Genomic DNA, 19,074 nt, shown 5'->3' with positions numbered 1-19,074 from the left:
TGAAGTGCCAAGTGTACTGTGTGTGTCTGGATCCAATGTGCTGTGGATCTGATCTGATGCTTTTTGTATTTGTTTAGTGTCCGTAAAATAATGACTGCTATTCAGCTGTATCTGTTTTTGTTAACTGATTCAGGTTTTTGACTTTTTGTAGTTCCTGATTTTTAACCCATGTGTGAACCATTTAAGAGTTACCCCTATGACAAGGACATAGTGCTGAATTGCAAATTTGTAAAGCAAGAAAAATTTGCTTTTAATTAGCTTTTTTTTTGGGGGGGGGTCAATTATGCAATAGGAACAAACATTTTGGAGTAAGCTCATCTTTGAAAGCTCGTGCTGTGTAAAGGAGCTCTTAGGTTTTCTGTCGCTAAAGAAAACATTCTAAGTTTGTATATAACACAAAAGGGGGGCAGAGACCTTATTTTTCTAAACCAAGTGCCTATTGCAGTTAGTAAAGAAGCAACTCCTTATCTTCTGACTCCCAGTTTACTGTTTTTTCTCATTATGGAAGAAAACATGATCTCTGGTCGCGTACTAACCACAGCTAACTGATCTGAGAGCAAGGCAGCAGGTCATTGGACTGAAAGAGTACGTTCCCTAACAAGCTGCTTGGTGAGTATAGTTAGTTAGATGGAAGACCTCACAGAATTTTGTACAGTTGCAACATTCTTAATGACACCTCTCTAGGATGACTATTAATTTTAGACTGGACAATGAATAGAACATGAACCAGCAACTGGTCCAAACTGTTACTCTTCTCGTGCTTAAATGGAAGCTGAGCCTTCACTTCCAGGATGAGTGGAGCCCAAACAAATCACAGTGAGCTTTATTCACATAGAATCTAAAATTGATCTGAGTTAAAAAAAAAAAAAGAAAAGAAAACCAAAAAAGAAAACCAAAAAAGACCCCCAAAACTCAAAACTCCAAAGCTTTCACCTTCTGCTTTTAAAAGGTACTTATGTCAAACGAGTGGGAGAGTAGCTATCCTATACCTTCTCCTATTTTGCAGCAAAGTATTTCATATGGCTGCTGAAATTCCTTATCCAGGAAATTACAGGCCAGTCAGCCTCACCTCCATCCCTGGAAAGGTGATGGAACAGTTCATCCTGGATGTCATCTCCAATTATATGGAGCAAAAGAAGGCGATCAGGAGTAGTCAACATGGAATTACCAAGGGGAAATCATGCTTAAACAATCTGATAGCCTTCTAGGATGGAATGACTGGCTGGGTAGACGAGGGGAGAGCAGTGCATGTTGTGTACCTTGACTTCAGCAGGGCTTTTGAGGCTGTTTCCCATAACATCCTCCTAGGCAAGCTCAGCAAGTGTGGGCTAGATGTGTAGACAGTGAGGTTGACTGAGAACTTGCTAAAAGGCAGAGCTCAGAGGGTCGTCATCAGTAGTGCAGAGAATAGTTGGAGGCCTGTGGTTAGTGGTGTCCCCCAGGGCTCAGTATTGGGTCCAGTCTTGTTCAACTTCTTCATCAATGACCTGGACGAAGGGACAACCTGGACGAAGGGACAGAGTACCTCCTCAGCAAGTTTGCTGATGATGCAAACTGGCAGGAGTGGCTGATACAGCAGAGGGCTGTGCTGCCGTTCGAGGAGACCTGGGCAAGCTGGAGAGAGGAGGAACCTCTTCCAGGGAGGAACCTCATGAAGTTCAACAAGGGCAAGTGCAGGGTCCTGCACCTAGGGAGGAATAGTCCCATGTCCCAGTACAGGCTGGAGGCTGACCTGCTGGAAAGCAGCTCTGCAGAGAAGGACCTGGGAGTTAGGGAGAGTGTTGCCAGCAGGTCGAGAGAGGTGATCCTGCCCCTCTACTCAGCCCTGGTGAGGCCTCRTCTCGAGTACTGTGTCCAGTTCTGGGCTCCCCAGTACAAGAGAGACATGGAGCTACTGGAGAGAGTCCAATATAGGGCTATGAACATGATCAGAGGGCTGGAGCATCTGCCCTATGAGGAATGGCTGCAAGAGCTGGGCCTCTTGCCTGGAGAAGACTGAGAGGGGATCTTATCAATGTCTACAAACACCTTAAGGGAGGGTGTCAAGAGGATGGGGCTGGACTCTTTTCAGCGGTGCCAAGCAACAGGACTAGAGGCGATGGGCACAAACTGAAACACAGGAAGTTCTGTCTGAATGTGAGGAAAAACTTCTTTCCCATGAGGTTGTCAGAGCACTGGACCAGGTTGCCCAGAGACGTTGTGGAGTCTCCTTCTCTGGAGATATTCAAAACCTGCCCGGACGCGATCCTGTCCAATGTCCTATAGAGCAGGGGAGTTGGACTAGATGATCTCCAGAGGTCCCTTCCAACCTCAACCATCCTGTGATTCTGTGAAATGCAACTCCTGAACACACTCCAGTTTTTGAATTAACTATAGATTTTCAGTTCCCCTCACGGGTCACTTTAAAACCCTTGATTAAAAGCCGGAGCTGGGGTCCGCGAGGCCCAGGTTCTGTTTCTGGCTTTGCCTTGCATTTCTTTCGCCATCTTCGGGAAGAGCACCGCGGCCCGTGCGGAAAGCCCGGCCGCGACATGTCGCTGGCGGCCGCCTTGCCCCGGCGCGCGCCGGTCCCAACGGCTGCCGCGGCCGGCGCTGGGCGGGGCGGGCACGGCCAACGGCTCCGCCCGCCAGGGCCGCACGCGCCCAGCGTGTCCCCCGCCCTCGCCCCGGACGCCCTGCGGCCCGGAACCTTTCCGCGCCGCGCCCGCTGCCGTCGTAGCGGCGGCGGTGGTGGGGGGGGACACGTTTGGCTGCCGCACCGCCGGTCCCTCGCRGGGAGCGTCCGCTGGCTGCGCCGCGGCCTCTGCGCCGGGCTCGTCATGGAGGCGCTGGCAGCGGAGCTGGGGAGCCTGACCCCCGAGCAGGCGGCGGCCCCCGTGAACACGGTGGAGGTCAGCGGCGGCGGCCGCAGGCGGGAGGCGCAGCCCTGGGCGGCGGAGAGGAGGGGCTGCTGGCAGGGGGCGCTCCCGGTGATCCGCGGAGGGTGGAAACGGGGTGAAGCTTGCTTTGCTTACGCCCGCCGGTAATTTGTTGGGGCAGCTTGGCTAAATCTTTGTAGGAGTTGGAATGCTGAACGGGATTTACGGGTACTCATATCTGCAAGCGTCGCCCCCCCCCCCACCCAGAATGAGATTTTGCACGTGTTTTGTAGAGTCAAAATGGTAGCTAGTCTTCCCTTGCCGAAAAGTACCTTAAAACGTTATCAGGACACAAAGATTGGTGTTCTTAAACCAGAACATAACATTATGGAGTTTTACAATAAATATATATTGTACATAAGCTGCTTTTAGGAAAAAAAATGTCCTTTTGTGCCTTGAGTAAAAATTGCATAGTACATATGGCTTACTAAAGTGAACTGAGTCATCTCCCTGTACTGTTTTTACTCAACTAAATTGACTTTGGGCAGTCTTTTTTTTTTCTAAACAGATCTGATTTTAAATACTTTTTTTTTTTTTTTAAGAAAAAAACCCAAGATTCTTAAATGTTTGTTCACTCTTTGGAAATGTACTTCAAACTATTTTCCATTTTCAGGAAAAATGGAGACTTCTTCCAGCATTTCTAAAGGTTAGTGTTAAACACTTGTTTCATGGTGTGGTTCAGTCTCCTTTCTAATTTCACATCCCCCTCTTCTGCCTTTTGCTATTTCCCAGACTATATGTCCACCCTCCATTTGGACTTTGCAGTTCTTTTTCATTCCCTGCTTCTATGGAATTGGGGATAAGCTTGTTACATAAATCAGTTTATTGATTAATAAAATTAATTTGAGGAGAAATCCTTTGCCTCCTGGTTTTCAGTTCCCCTCATGGGTCACTTTAAAACCGTTGATTAAAAGCTGGAGCTGGGGTCTGGGAGGCCGAGGTTCTGTTTYTGGCTTTGCCTTGCGTTCTTTTCACTACCATCTTCGGGAAGAGCACCAAGGCCTGTGCGAGAAGCCAGGCCGCGATGTGTTGCTGGTGGCCGCGGGGCTGCGGGCGCACTGCCCTGGCGCGCGCTGGTCCCAACAGCTGCTCCRGCCAACACTGAGTAGGTAATTATGTTTGTCATAGCAGGTACATAACTTCAGGTTATGCAAAGGCTTGAATATATGTACATCTTTGTTCATGAATATCGGAACTAGACTGAAGTCAGAGATTACTATTGTGTTAATTTCAGTGCTACCCACTCTGGTCCTAGCTGAAGACACAGTTCTATATGGAAATGCAATTACATGTAATAACAGGAGTAAAAAACAATTGGAAGTGAGGARGAAGAAAGACAGTAATGATACTGTATCATAAAGATGGCAGGTAAAGTCTGTGATGTGCATAGGTACTTTCAGGAATTGCAACCACTTCTGCACCCGTATCATTAGTCCTTTGAAATGCTGCCCATTTCTACAAAGCTCCCTTCAGCCTAATTTTGTGAATTGCCTTCCTTCCCAGTGTAATATCTGTGCACTTCTTCTCTTGATATACCCTTCAGTGTTCCATCTTTGCAGGAAAACAAAATTCAAAGGTCAGTTACGGATTGTATGTCTTTTCACTGTGGTTCAGGGCTRTGAAGATGTTTTGGGGCCCTAATGAATCCTGTTGCTCTGCCTCTCCAAGCAACCCTATAAACATCCATCACATGCTTGAGCTAGTGATACTGTCTGAATTCCTGAGACTGCTAAAAAGAGAGGGTTACTGATGGTGAGATGCAATTTACTGTGTGCTTTATGCCAAGTGTATCCATCCCACATTATTTCCAGCCTGTGAGCCCTTTACTCTAGGATTGCTGATGGTGGTCTGGCCTTTTTGTTGCATGTTGTGGTATTAATGCCAGCAGTGCTACAATTAGACAAAACCAGTGTTGTGCATTATGGTTTCTAGAGTGGAGTTGTCTTTTGATAAAGTTGTTGACATCTCCTTACAAAAATCAAAAGAGGCACTATCTAAACACTAATAAGCTCATAGTATTTTCTTGTCTATATCAGATTATATGCAATGTTTTTGTAAGACAGCAGAATTCTTAACTCCAGAGCAAAACTCTTTAGATAGTCTTTCTTTGTCTTAACCTGTGGAGACTTACTGAGCAGCTAAATTTATCATTCCAAGTTTCCAAGTTCTTTCTAACAATTTCAGGCTTAACTGTTGTCTGTCACATGAACTACTTAAATGAAATTTCTGTGACCTTCAAACAAGATCAATAAATCATTTAAGCCCGACTTTTTTAAAGCAAAATAGACCATTAAAAGTTCCACGTTACCTGTGAAGTTCCTTGTACTCACAGCCTCTTGCCCTGATCTGGGATTGTTGTGCTGGTTCSTGGTCTTCTGTCATGCAGTAAGCACAGCTCTGCATCTGTTCTGTGCTTATATGGGGAGCTGCTGGTCTAAGCCATCCTTACCTGCTCATTAGTTTGGTTTAGTTTTCATCTCTGTTTTTTCTCTAGATACCTCTGTTTTCTGTATGGAGTTTTAAATATTGTGACCTTTTGTCTGTAATTGAATATGTAAAGCCTAAAGCAGTCTGTGGGCATGTAAGCGTATGTCTCAAAATTGGCTAGCACTTGACAAGCTAGTGAAGTACAAGCTAGGTAAGCAGACAATGAGGTGGATTAAAAACTGGCTGAACAGCTGAGCTTGTATTGTGATCAGTGGCATGAAGTCTTGTTGGAAGCCAGTAACAAGCAGTGTACCCCAGGGGTCAATAYTGGGTTCTGTACTCTTCAGCTACTTCATTAGTGATCTGGATGATGGGGCTGATCGTACCCTCAGCAAGTTGCTGATGATACAAAACTGAGAGGAGCAGCTGATACAGCAGCCAGTTGTTCTGCCATTCGGACAGACCTCAACAGCCTGGAGAAATGGACAGAGAGGAATCACATGAAGTGGGAAATGAAAAGCCTTGCATTTGGCGAGAAATAACCCCAGGCAMCAGCACAGGCTAGTCATGCTTTTGCTTGAATTCCGAAGTCCATGGTGTGCTTATTTTGTTTTAATTACCAAATTACTGTTTTGACTCTGAGAACRATGACAAGCCTGGCATAAACCTGGAAACACACAGTGTAGAACCAGACTGCTTATCCAGGGAATTTTCAGAAATTCACCAAATGAAGGATTTTAGTGGAGATCCAAAAGTGCTTGTAAATGCTTAATTTCTTACATCTTTTACAACAAATGTTACTTAAGCTAATTTTATTTGTTGCATGCATTTTTTTTAGGTGAAAGGACTTGTGAAGCAGCATATAGATTCATTCAACTATTTCATCAATGTAGAGGTATGCTTTCTTGGTGGGAAGGAGGTGGCACTTTGTCATCAGAAAAAGCATGTGACTCAATTCTTTTCCTTTTTTCAGATAAAGAAAATCATGAAAGCCAACGAAAAAGTTACAAGTGATGCTGATCCAATGTGGTATTTGAAGTAAGTGTAAAACTGATTTCTGTATCAGTAGTAGAATATATACTGTCTCAGAGGTTTGGCATTGACTGTAAAATGTGTATRGACATCAATACGAGTATAGATCAAGAGATTTTTCTGCATTACTTTACTGTTATTTAAAGCATAAAAAGATATGGAGGATTAAAGAGCAGTCATGTTAAGCAGAGTTGTTAACCAGATGTTAACAGTACTTTATATTGCTGTTTTTCTGTAATTCAGTAATCTCGGACAACAGGGGAGTTTATATCTTTCTATTTGCAAAAGTAACCTGTGACTTTCTGCATATGCAGATTAAATTTTAACTGTAATCAGAAGGTAGGTCAAATACAATRGGTTACTTTGGGAAGAATCATTACTCATTATTAATTAACCAGTCTTTGTCAAAAGAACTTAATTTTTCAATATATGAACTCATATTCCTTCAGATCGCCTGAAAAATATTTGGGTCGTTGCTCATTTTGGAAATTTATGTATTACAGGTACCTTAATATCTATGTGGGTACTCCAGATGTGGAAGAAAGCTTTAATGTGACACGACCTGTATCACCTCATGAGGTATTAATGATTCCATTAGTAGGTTTCTTTGGTTTGATCTTTGGAATATCTTGGGTGGTGACTGCAAACAACTTCTTGTTTTATGGTCAYCACTGCTACTTGACATTTGATGGTATTCTTTATATCACCTTCAGTGYAGAAAGAAACTTCAGAGATTTAAACACCATGTACTAATTCTTCTGTCCTTCCGCCCTTCCATCCATCCTTCCATCCTGTATGTACAATTAGMTGTATTCAGTGTTTTAATATATTTCAGTGGATTTCTGTGGAAGTARTGAAAGTAGTTCTCTTGCTTAGCCAGTGGCTCTCCTTATAACAGATTTAATGCCTGGAGATTTAATGCCTGGAGACTACAATGCAGTGCTCTTTATATTTTTATTAAACTTTTTCTGACATTAGTGTAGCAACTTAAATTAACAAATGGTGGTATACTTCTGCAGTTAATATGAATGTTGGAGAACAAGTGTTGGTGTGACTGAAAACAGTGAGTCTGTTGCTTTTGGTAGCATACGAGGTATAATGCAGAAAGTATTCCTCTCTTCCTGCTGAGCATTGAGATTGATATCACTGCTGCTGAGGAACTTCCAGCTTCTTTCTGGCCTCAGAAAGGGACCTGAGCATGGGACTTGCACTTTCATTTTCTATTTATCTAAATACTACCAGTTGTTAACCTTGATTAATCAATTCACATTTCAGCAYGCTTTTTTCCTTGCTATATATATTTCATACATGATACTGGATYGTTCCCTTCGTGTAGTGTGTGTGGCATGCTGTTTTGACTTTGGCACGGCAGACGTTCTGTGCTTAGGAGAGATTTTGTAAAGAAGCCCTCTGGTGGCTGCCTCTTGTGCATAGTCACTTTGCGATCTAGAAGCTGACTCAAATCTTGCTTAGCTTGATGGAGAGATTTTAAAGCAAGTAGCTGCCATTAACAGTGCAGTTAGATAAGGCAGCTCAGCTCATGATGCTCATAATTTTGTAGCTAATGTTAGATCAGTAGAGATGAGAGTGCACAAAATGCAGTACGAGAGATCTTTTTCTGTATAATTGAAATTGAATACAAAAAAATTGTTTGTGGCTGAGAACTCAGACCCAAGAGTCCAATAATTAAAATCTGTGCTGATTGTGTTTTCTTTTTTTAATCAACATTAGTAAGGATACTTGCAAAAATATACATGCAGCAGAAAGCAAAATAAGTGTTTCATGAGGTATATTCACTTTGAATTTATAACATCCTGCTCTTGCATCTCAGGCATATTCTCACTGTTACTTATTGCTAGTGCTTCATTTTTTTTCAGTGGGTTATACATGTGAAAGCCACGGTTATTTTCTTAAATTGAATGCTGATTGGGTGAAACTCTGGATGCAATTAGAAATAAAATAGACTAGATACTTATGTCATTACATTTGTCTGTTAAATGCTTATGAAATTTCTTCCCAAACACAGCTAAAATGGTTGGGTTTTCATAAATAGTTTGAGTACTTTACCTAGTTTCAATCGTGTGAGAGCTTTTAAGTCCTTGGCCCCCCTGAAGATCAAGTCATGCACTGTTTAAAAATGTGCCTGTCTTTGAGTTCTAGATGTCTAATATAAGACAAAGTTACCTGAAGCAAGGAGATGCAAAAGTACAAGTAGCAGATTGATGCACTGTGTAATTCTTGTTTTATATCTGTGTCTTAGGTGGACACAGCACGCAAGGAATCTTGAAGCCTTTTTTCCCCAAAGTAATACTAATGAATCTGTCTAGCTCTCCCGCTCACTTGGTCCTTATGAGAGTTTCCTTGTCTATTTATAAACAAGAGCTTAAAGTAATTAGAAGAGGAGTGTATTTTCAGTTACTTTTAAATTCAGTGAAGTTGCTTAGAGCACAATGGGACCTAGTTTTCTACAAGTCACAGTTTAAAAACTGCTTGTGAGTAAATGTTTTATTACTAGAGAAATGGTTTTCTTTTTAGTGTAGAGAGAAAGGGCATCCAGTTTGCAATGATTCTCGAGGCAAATTTTTCCATACAGTTGCATCTTCAATCCACAGGAAAATTTTAATTGCCTTTTATTAATTCATAATTAATAAGCTGAGTGATCATATAGAGACATAAATGTACGTCCTAATAATCCATAATCCTGGAGCTCAGAAGTATAAAATGCACAGTGAGGTGACAAATGACYTGGCGTGCATTGCAYGCTCGCATTCTGCAAATGCAATAAGTCTTGTCTTGCATAAAGTTGTGTAATACCTAAGGGGCTAGCAAGAGAGTAATAGTAGAGCAAGGTTAGGGAAAGCAGACCAGAAAGATCTGACTAGAAATGATTGAGCCTTGGGCTGTTTAGTGTCCTAGATAGGTATATGCTGCTCTTCTAGCTATCTGAGGAATTTGCATATGGATTTTAGGAATCTTGAGAGGGAGTCATACTTAGTCAGTCTTCTGTAAGTCATCTTTGGAAACAGCACCATACTTTGGGATTTGCTCATTATTCTATTAATAAGTAGCTCGGTGTCTCTTTTACTCTCATTTGATAGTACCGCTCTCCAGCTGTTAAGAGTMTTTGTCTAGAAACATTCTTCAGCCAAGACCCCTTCTCAGAGCATGTAGTTACCAGGGCAGAGCACGATTCTGAAACCTTTGTGTCTACTCTGCCAATTAGGCCTGTTTGTTTAATTAAAAAGTTTAGAAGTTAGGTCCTGCACTGTTGTACTCTAAAGAGACAGTTCCCCTGCCTGCTTCTGAGACCTCACGATACCTGTATTAGGGTTTTTTTTGGTTTGTTTTTCAAACAAGAGACTTTGCCAGACATAAATCAGGTACCATGAAGAGCTTGATCAAGCATTGCTTTGCTTGCTTTCTTCATGAGTGCTTGTAAGAGACAGGGCAAACATGGGCTGTTYTAAGAGGGATTCTTGAGACTCCAAGCAGACAGCTAACCATATGATTGTTCTCTTTTTAGTGCCGCCTGAGAGACATGACTTATTCTGCCCCGATTACAGTGGATATTGAATATACACGAGGTAGCCAGAGGATCATCCGCAATGCATTACCCATTGGCAGGTAAGGTATCAGCTATCAAGCTTCTGGTATTAGTTTTTATTTGCCRTGTGATCCATGTGGTGGGAGAAGTTATTACTGAAAAACAAATGGAGGCTTACCTTGTTAAAAGAGAAAGTGAACAGGCAAATCTTGATGAATAGCTGTGCAGAATATGATATGTTCTGTTACAACATTTTGTTTTGTCTAGGCTTTTGGAAATTTGCCTTCTCCCAAAGAATGAATTTAATGATGGATATTGTCTGGGATAGAAATAAAACCAAAGACAAAAATACATGAAAGAATATTAGAGCTACAAGTCACATTATTGCAAAATGAAAATAAACATGTTTGCTTTATAACCAAATACATTTTTTTCTCAGTCTTCTGTATCTAACTTGAAGAGATATGTCTGTGCAAGATGGATGGTAAAACCAGCAAAGCAAGCATTTGTTCTTCCATATGCGATTAAACTCTCCTTTAAAATTGTTCTATTTTAAAGCCAAGGCTGAGTTTTGTGGAGAAAGTTTTGAGYGGTTTTTTATCGTTACTATGATGTTGTTTCTCTGAAGGCTGTCAGATGAGAGTATCAGTATTGTGAAAGACATCTAATTTTTTAAAGAAAGAATAGTATGCCTGAGGGAGAGGAGAAAAAAAAAAAAAAACTCTTAACTATGCCAAAAAAGGCAAAATGTCTAGTATTTGCTGAAAGCACAATTCTGTTTATAGGTGGCAAGGATGTCTTTTTGTAGACAAGGGTCCTTAAAGACCAACCTAACTGTTTTTAAAAGATAGTGACCTGTCAAGAGCCTTCAGTAAGTCCCAGTGCATGTTAGCGAAAGAAGAATACTAGCAGGAAAGAGGAGGAAGATAAAGAGCTACTTCTTGTGGTGAAATTTTGAGCCACYATATCAAAAAATGTACTCTAAATTTGTCAAGAGAAAATGATATAGAACAATGCAGTTATAAAACACAGCTTCTGTAGCTGTAGTAATACTATATTAATACTGTATTGTTCTGAGGCATTTGTTAAGAGAATAAGATTTTTTAAAAACAAATACCTGAATTTGAGTCTTTTGAATTATTTTATGCAGTCTTATATGTAAAGAAAAATGTTCAAATGAAAGTGCATTTTCACTAGAATATATGTGATATTTCTATTCAAAAGACATAGGCCTTGATGGCTGTGCTTGCTGTGGGTGCCTGGGTAGCTGCATAAAAGGCAGCTAAATCTGCCAGTAGATGTCTAATTTCAATACTCTTTTTCAAAATGCAGGTTCAGTGCAGTAAGATGGGACTAAAGGAAAAAACTGCTTTCAATAGCTTGCTTGTGTTCCAAACCTTAAAGGTTGTCTGCGTTCTTTTCAGTTTGTTCAGCACAGTTATTGTTCTGAATTTGACTGTTCATATTTTTTATCTCGTTCTAAAATACAAGAGCAACTGTGGGTTTCTTGCAGAATGCCTATAATGCTGCGTAGCTCCAATTGTGTTCTTACTGGGAAGACTCCAGCAGAATTTGCCAAACTTAACGAATGTCCTTTAGATCCAGGTATATCTTCACCCACATTCTTTTTTTTTTCTCATCTATACTTTTAATTTTAAATGTATTTTTACTAAGACATGTTTAGAAAAATAATGGAATGAATACTGGGAGAAAAACTGTCCCATTGGTACATTTCCTACTACTGTAAAGTCATCCTGGAAAGTTCTTAAATCCGTGCTTGTAACTAAAAGAGGTCAAGAGGTTTTTGAAAATAGTAAGAAATAGTTGACAGTGAGCAGTGTTACATTTGTAGAAAGAGCTTTCAACCTCAAAAGCGATACACCAGTGTTTTGAAGAAGTTGAGAAATGTATTAATATGCACTGTAAAAGTAATACATGATAATTTTTTTAATGTGTTAATACTTTTCTGACAGGCAATATTTTTACCTAGTTTGTAGTACTAACAATTTTATAACACCTTTAAATAAGTTACCAGAAAGCTTTGGAGATTCTGGACTGCTTGAGAGTTCTTTCTGGACCTTTTCTATTCTGTCCAAGTACTTCCCAAAGTCTTAGTCCCCAAATGCTAAATGTGAGCCTAGCAATCTAATAGAATATTTTCCTAGTTACTCTAGGTTCCAGACAGAGTTTGTTCTGTCTTGAAAGAGTGAAGAACTTATTCTCTTGTTTCACCCTTTAGTACTTGCAGTTTACTTTTTAGTAATTTATATCCAAAAGCATTTTGAAAGAGGTGAGTAAGGTACAAAGGTACTGACATGCAGAATCTTTCTTTTCTGTTGAACAGGTGGCTATTTCATTGTTAAAGGTGTTGAGAAAGTCATACTTATTCAAGAACAGTTATCCAAAAACAGAATAATTGTGGAAGCTGATAGAAAAGGAACAGTTGGCGCTTCTGTTACCAGGTACGGGAAATTTGTGTAATTAAAGGAAATAAGAACGAAGCTCTAGAAGTTGTGGGTCTTTTTTCCACTTACACAGTTTCATAGGAAATAAATGTAGACGTTCAGTGTCTCCCTCTTGCTACAATCGTTTTGTATGCTAGGACTTCAGTCCCTGAAACAGCCTGTACAGTATTCCAGTGAAAATCAGTGGGATTTACTTACAGGCTTCAGGATTCATCCCAAACTAGGAAAAACAAATTCTAGTATTTAACGTAACAAAATGCCCCTCATGGTCCTTGGCCTCATTTTGCAGCATGTAACATAAATTTACTACAGTGGAAATAGGCTATCACCTTTTGTCTAACTAACTCAAAATGGTGTAAAAGCATTTAAAGGAATTTAAGAAGGAACAAAAAAGTAGAATATTTACTTTCTGGTAGCATTRGTAGTTTGCTTCTTGATATGGACACCTCAGGAATCATAACTTAATGTAGACTAATTTACTCAGCCTGGAAGATGCACTGCAATGCAGTTTGTGTCATGATAACTTAAAATTTGGAAAGTATCCGTGCTGGCAACCTCTGTAAGGATGACAATGGCTGTTAGCATGTGGACCTACAGAGAGGCTGCATGAGAAAAGTTTGCCTTGACTTATCTTTTCCTCTAACAGTCATAGTYTATTACATTAACCTGGAATATATTTAAACTGTCCAGCTAAACTGAAATTACTCTGTCCTTCACACAGCTCTCCTGAAGCTACACTGCCACTGTAGGGTGGAAGAAAGGCAYACAACCAAATCAGCAGTGTAGCTGAAATGCAGGTGATATGTGTAACAAACGCACCTGCTTTTGCAGGGAGATGCAAAATCAAATGTTTTTTGTACTGCACGAGTTACTGAAAATGGCTAGTAATCTGAATTTGACCTTTCCTCCTTTATTTATGTTTTGGTTGCCTTTAGCTTTGTTGCTGCATGCTGGTGTAATATGGTTGTCGCTGTTAAATAGGAGGGCTGTCACCTCCTAGGCCTCTCTCCCAGCTGCTGTACTGCTGCACAGACAGCCCAGATGAGATTAAAAGTACAACCAAAAGCACTGTACATCTTTACTGGTATTGCCACATTACCTATGAACAGATTGACCGTACTAGATACATTTGATTGGATTATAAAAGCATGCGTGTGTGATTTTCAAAAATTGTAAACTTCTACCTACGTAGGTCAAATACTGATGTTCCCCATCACAAATAGTAGTATCTTATTACCTTAGAGTTATGGGATGGTGTCTGGCTGCTTTCAGGTAATTTTTAAAAGAGGAGAAAGTGGGATTAATTCAGGTGAAAGACTGCTGAAGTTTTAAAATTTTTACACAGAAGATTCTAGAAGAGTCAGTGCAAACATTGCATCTGACTTTTTTTTTGTTTTTTGAATTTCAGTTCCACTCATGAGAAGAAGAGCAGAACAAATATGGTTGTGAAACAAGGAAGGTTTTACCTGAGGCATAACACTTTGTCAGAAGATATTCCCATTGCTATTATATTTAAGGTAATATAGATTTGGTTTGAAAAAATCCAAATCGTAGGTCAAAAATGAAGATCAGCAGCAGCTCTCAAAAGTTAGTGTGTATAGAAGGACATGGCAGAGCTGAGGGAGAAAAAGCTATTTTCTGCTGGGAAGTGGTGTCTGTTTTACAGCAAAGAAGAGAAGAAAGCACTGCATTTTTCTGCAAGGAGAGCATTGCTGTGTCGGATGAATGTGTGCAGTGCACACACCCTTAGTGCAGTGCAAGGTCCCTTTGCACTACTGCTTGTGTTTCTGTTGCTACAGAAAGTCAGAAAGCTTTTGATTTGTTTTGAGCTGTCTTGTAAATTTGGATTAAGGATTTCATTTTTTTCAAACACTGAGACTACTGAGGAGCTCAACATCTTTCATTTCACACCCCGTACTGCATGGCATAGCCATCAGGTGTTTATACTCAGCATCCAGTCATAGCCGTAGGGTAAATTGGCAGTGTTTTGGGAAGCATTGCATTTCCTAGACCTAGTMCTAAATCCATTAAGGTTATTGGAATAGCTTGCTTTTTTGGCAATTTAGTTCCTTCTCTTGTGAATGAGCTCAGTCTTCATCTTTCACTTGGACTCTCTCAAGTCTTAGATGCCCTATCTGAATCAGGAATGCTTACCTGTATCTTCAGTGTAGCGAATGCCACATCGAATGGACATCATAACTTTGAAGTAACCACCAGTGGGGCTGTAGAAAGGGCAGTGTAAAAGGCACCCACGTTTGGTATTGTGTAGGAGTTTGGGGGTATTTGCCCTGCCAGCTGAACTGGTTACAGTGTCATACTTCCCTCACTGCCTGTGAAACTGCAGAGCTATTTCTGTCACTCTTCAGCTTCTCTCTTTCATTTGAGCCTGAAGACATCTCCAGCTGCCTAACAGGACTGGAAGCAGGCTGGTAACCCACCTGTCGGTGGCATTAAATACTTGGGCTAGAGGAAGTATCAGAAGTAGAGAGGCAGGTGCTGTCAGGCTGCTGGAGAGGAGAAGAGGGCATGGCAGGGCTGGGATAGGATCTGTCCTCTCAGGAGCTGGTGGGTGCTTCGTGTTCTGCAGGCTTCACTGCCTGGATGGATTTGCAGCCTGATGGAGAGCAAACCTGCAGAGCAAAATAGGGCAGAAATCCTSGATGCACTGTGTTTAGAGGGAAAGTGGTTCAGAGCACAAAAATGCACTCTCCTGGATCTGCCTACCAAYAGGAGTAGATTCTGTAGTTCTATTTCAATCTTGAGTGTTTGCTTAACTAGAGTTACAGGAAGGGAAGTGCTGGGGAGGTGATAATCGTTTGAGGAAATAAATTGCCAGGAGAGGGCAGCACTTGCTCACAGTATCTACACAGTTCCAGCCTGCAGTGCTAATGTATTGAATTTAGCCAGCTGCTACAGACTGCACAACTCTTTGGCTACACAAGAGTTGTAAGAATCAATTTCCTTCTAGAAAATGTTTTGTTTTTGCAAATAGAAATCAGATAAATAATGGTTGGATTTAGACTTGAGAAATAAGTGCCTGTTACCTCTGATTACACTAGTCTCTTCAATCTGTTGGAGATCATCTGGTTTTACTGACCAACGTTAAARGAGGTTGAGAAATGATGTGTGGGCAGAAGTGCACTGTAAAAGAGTCAGAATTAAGTTCATAACATTTTTTGTTACCTAAAAGTGTTAATGTTAATCTTAATCCAAGTAGCAAAGTACTTAAGCCCAAGTACCAAACAGCTGGATTCCACCTTCACATACAGACTTTTATTGCATATTGTCACCCCCTGCTGGTACAGATAAATACCTGCCTACAGAAAAACAACTGTCCTGAGTTATTAGTCTGAGGAGCTTTCTTTCTTTCTTTCTTTCTTTCTTTCTTTCTTTTTTTTCCCTAGCAGAGTTGTAGTGACTACTTGATCATATTCTGCCAATGTTTGCTATAGTTTTCTAATTTTCCCCTTGCCTACGTATATCTTTTATGTTCTATATAAATGTTACTTTTTATTATTTATTAAATAATATTGTGCAAGAAGCTCTTGGCAGTTCCTGTAGCAAAATAACTTGGTTGATGATTTGTATTGATTTAATCCAATAGGAAATTAGCTGCTTCTGTTTTAACAATTCTGAATATACCATCTTTGACCAGCACTTACTGTCCTCATGAATGATGATCTTCCTTRCCTTTCCTTTCAATGACTTGTTAACTTGAGATACCTTCTATCTGCATCTGATGACTTTCCAACTGGAAACTGAAAGTCCTGGATAGTCTTTGCAATGGATCCTTAGGCAGATGCCAGCTTCCAACCTTTCTTGAGCATCACTGTGGTGGGGATATTACTTTGTTGTGTTTAACTACTAAAAGTGAAGCTACAAAGCCTGTGGTCCTAAAACTTGAAAATTTTGGTTACACTAAGTATCTATGTGTAGCCTCAGCTCTCTCACATATCAGTATTATATGTAGGAGATATGTTGGAAAACCAGGAAAATAATTTAGTTCTACTGAGGCCCAGGCCTCAGGGCATTTTTCTTTATACCTTATCTCGGTGCCTGTACCATGCATCCATGGGGCATGGGTCTGTTTTGTTACCAGTAAGTGTTCTAGTTCTCGTAATTTGGAGATTATATCACAGTGCGTGTCYGTAAGGGCCAAACTTAAGTTGCCAGACAACCTTAGTTCTGAAGTTTTAAGTTGCCTTTGCAACTTAAAGTTGAAAATTAAGTTGTCTTAACCTTTACAGTAGTAACTGGTTGTATGAATTCAGATTAAAAAATAAACTGAGAAAACTGTGACAAAAATCCATTGCTGTGCACTTCCTACCAGGCTGTCATCCAGACTCCAGTGAAGTTCCACAGACCTTTTATGACTAGACTAAGAGAAGGACCAATAATTCGTAGTTGGCTATTATCCCGTGTGTAGGTCAGCTAGAGGGAACGGTTTTGTCAGGGACTTTCACAGCTATCTGAGAGCTGGTAGCAGAAGGTTGGGCAATTTTGGATTCTCTTTCTAGACCCAGTGTCGATAAATGACTTGGAATTCTTACAAATTATTTAAGAAGTAGATCAGGTGCAGCAATTCACTGTAGCTTTATGGAAAAGGAAGAGATTATCAGAGATCTATATCAGAGATCTTTGATCAGGCTGCTGCAATTGTAAACGGGAGGTAACAATACCTCTCAGAAATTYTGGTCCTAAAAGCAAGGGCTGTGACGTAGAGGGCATTACAAACACCATCCACTGAAAGAGCTGAGGCCTAAGACTAAAAATAGCTCATTTTAAATAGAAACTAAGAGCACTTCTGTGTCCATGTGAATCATGGATACATCAACTACATGGTAGGAAAAGACCCAAACGTACTGTATTCTACTTTCTTTCTTTTCTTGCATGGGGAGGAAGGAGAGCCAGGTATGTGAATTGTGGGAAGGGGTGGGAATAGTAATGTCAAGGTAAAGGTCCCTTGGTTTGGGCAGCTGGGGGATTAGAACTATATACGGTCACCCCAAAGAGTACATCTTTCCTACAGTTCATCCTTACCCATAGTCTCTTCTAAACTGCAAGCCTGAATAGTTGTTCTGCTGCTTTGCTTTTGTGCTGTCCGGACCTATAAGGAGCTTTGTGATTGGCATATTTGGGGATTTATCGGCTAGTCACACTGAGCATATGTAGGGTTGTGATTTTGTGAAATTTAACAGTTGACCAAAGCAAGCTGAAATCTGTTAGGCTACGAAAGGCATGTTCCTGGCGCTATTTGAGGACAGKCTTGAAGTTGCTGCTCTTCAAACATAGGGAAGTCAGAACTCTTTGCTGGTTTCAACATTTTTTTCCCTGACCTTTCTTCTTGAAAGTGACAGAAGCAGGAGGGCGGCTCCTGGATGTGTAAATACAGTTCTTAGTTTGAAGTAGCCGTGCAAAGTRGACAGTTTTGCCTCCAAAGTACAGATTTGGGAAGGTTTTTAAGAGGCTATAAGCTACCTTGTAATGGGAGACATTATCCAAAACTAACTACAGTCTTGTTTCCTGCTCACTGTATGCCATTGCTTCATTAGTTAATATACATGTATAACCAGAACAATATTTAAGATGTCTTCAGTTGATTTGCAATCCCTGGATACCTTGTTTGAGCTGTATAAGTTTCAGTGCTGCACAGATCATGTGAAATGTGTATGTCAGGCTGTGGGAAACGTGAGCTACACATGYTTTACTCAGAGGAGCTCAGGCAGTTTTAGATAGTAGAGTGTTAGAGGATGCATGGAGTATTTGTGTGGTCCTGAAGGATGTTTCTATTTTGAAAAGCATCAGGGTTCTGACAAATTATATTATAAAACTGCTACTTTTGCAGAGAGCTGCAGTCATTTTAAGGTAAGRGTTATATTTCTTTTGAGTGAGTGATCTTAATTTGGTAGACTTCGGTGAGTAGTGGGACCTGAGTAAACGAAGGTTGCATGCTGTACGAAAGCTAGTTGGGGAAGGAATAGAATGATAAGCAGCCAAGAGGAGCAATTAGAAGTTGAATTTTATGACCTAAGTCATTGGGAAAAGTATCTTTAATTAAAGAAAAAGCTTTTATTTGACCTGTATGTGGGAGCTATAAGGAACATGCTCTAGCACCTGCGGCAAAAGATTTGAAACAGAGGTCAAGTTTCTTTTTTTAAAAACCTGTGCTAGCTTTGGAGCTATTAAGATGCAACTCTAGAGGATCAGCTGAATGGTGGTCTTGCTGGATCTGCAGATTTATGGATTCCCATGGCTGCAGTTTCATAGCTCATATTTGTTGAATTATGGAAGTTCCAGACCAATTTCGTCTGCRATGTCAACCCTAAACTTCCCTGACATCTTTTTAATCCAGTCATCTGCCTGTCTCCGTTCTGTAATTTAGCCTGATAGACTGCAGAACCACATTCTAGGGACGTGCCATGGAAACGCCTAGACATCATCATTAAGATGTGATCTGGGGGAGGAAGAGCTGATCGGGCTCTCGCTCGTCGCTCTCTCGCTCGTCGCTCTCTCGCTCGTCTCTCTCGCGCATGCTTGTCTCTCTCTGTCACTCACTTCTCTTGCTCTCGCCCCTCTCTCTCTCGCACACAATGCACGCGCACACGTACCTTGGGCAGCAGGAGCCTCCCCGGGCCTAGGAAGTGGTTGACCTCAGTAGGCTATTTTCTCCCGCTTGAACTCAGAATGA

At 40.9% G+C, this 19,074-nt stretch overlaps 1 protein-coding gene across 2 annotated transcripts in view; it reads left to right on the top strand.

The window, feature by feature from the left end:
• The first annotated feature begins 2,726 nt into the window (after positions 1 to 2,726).
• The window catches only part of POLR3B (RNA polymerase III subunit B), an 82,639-nt gene continuing 66,291 nt past the window's right edge, over positions 2,727 to 19,074 (top strand). Inside the window, exons 1-9 of one of the 2 annotated variants that reach the window (XM_085321688.1) lie at positions 2,727 to 2,891; positions 3,532 to 3,564; positions 6,184 to 6,240; positions 6,319 to 6,383; positions 6,881 to 6,956; positions 9,901 to 10,001; positions 11,435 to 11,526; positions 12,266 to 12,383; positions 13,795 to 13,903. In XM_085321688.1, coding sequence (XP_085177814.1) covers positions 2,820 to 2,891; positions 3,532 to 3,564; positions 6,184 to 6,240; positions 6,319 to 6,383; positions 6,881 to 6,956; positions 9,901 to 10,001; positions 11,435 to 11,526; positions 12,266 to 12,383; positions 13,795 to 13,903 — 723 coding nt within the window. In that variant the 5' untranslated portion in view covers positions 2,727 to 2,819. Of the gene's footprint in view, positions 2,892 to 3,531; positions 3,565 to 4,653; positions 4,671 to 6,183; positions 6,241 to 6,318; positions 6,384 to 6,880; positions 6,957 to 9,900; positions 10,002 to 11,434; positions 11,527 to 12,265; positions 12,384 to 13,794; positions 13,904 to 19,074 lie in introns of those variants that run through there. The other variant, XM_085321689.1, reaches the window with a different exon arrangement.

Source organism: Rhea americana, unplaced genomic scaffold (assembly GCF_003343005.1).
Source record: "Rhea americana isolate MKP2758 unplaced genomic scaffold, rheAme1 scaffold_70, whole genome shotgun sequence".
NCBI classification, from domain to species: Eukaryota; Metazoa; Chordata; class Aves; order Rheiformes; family Rheidae; genus Rhea; species Rhea americana.
This window is presented reverse-complemented; position numbering and strand designations above follow the sequence as displayed.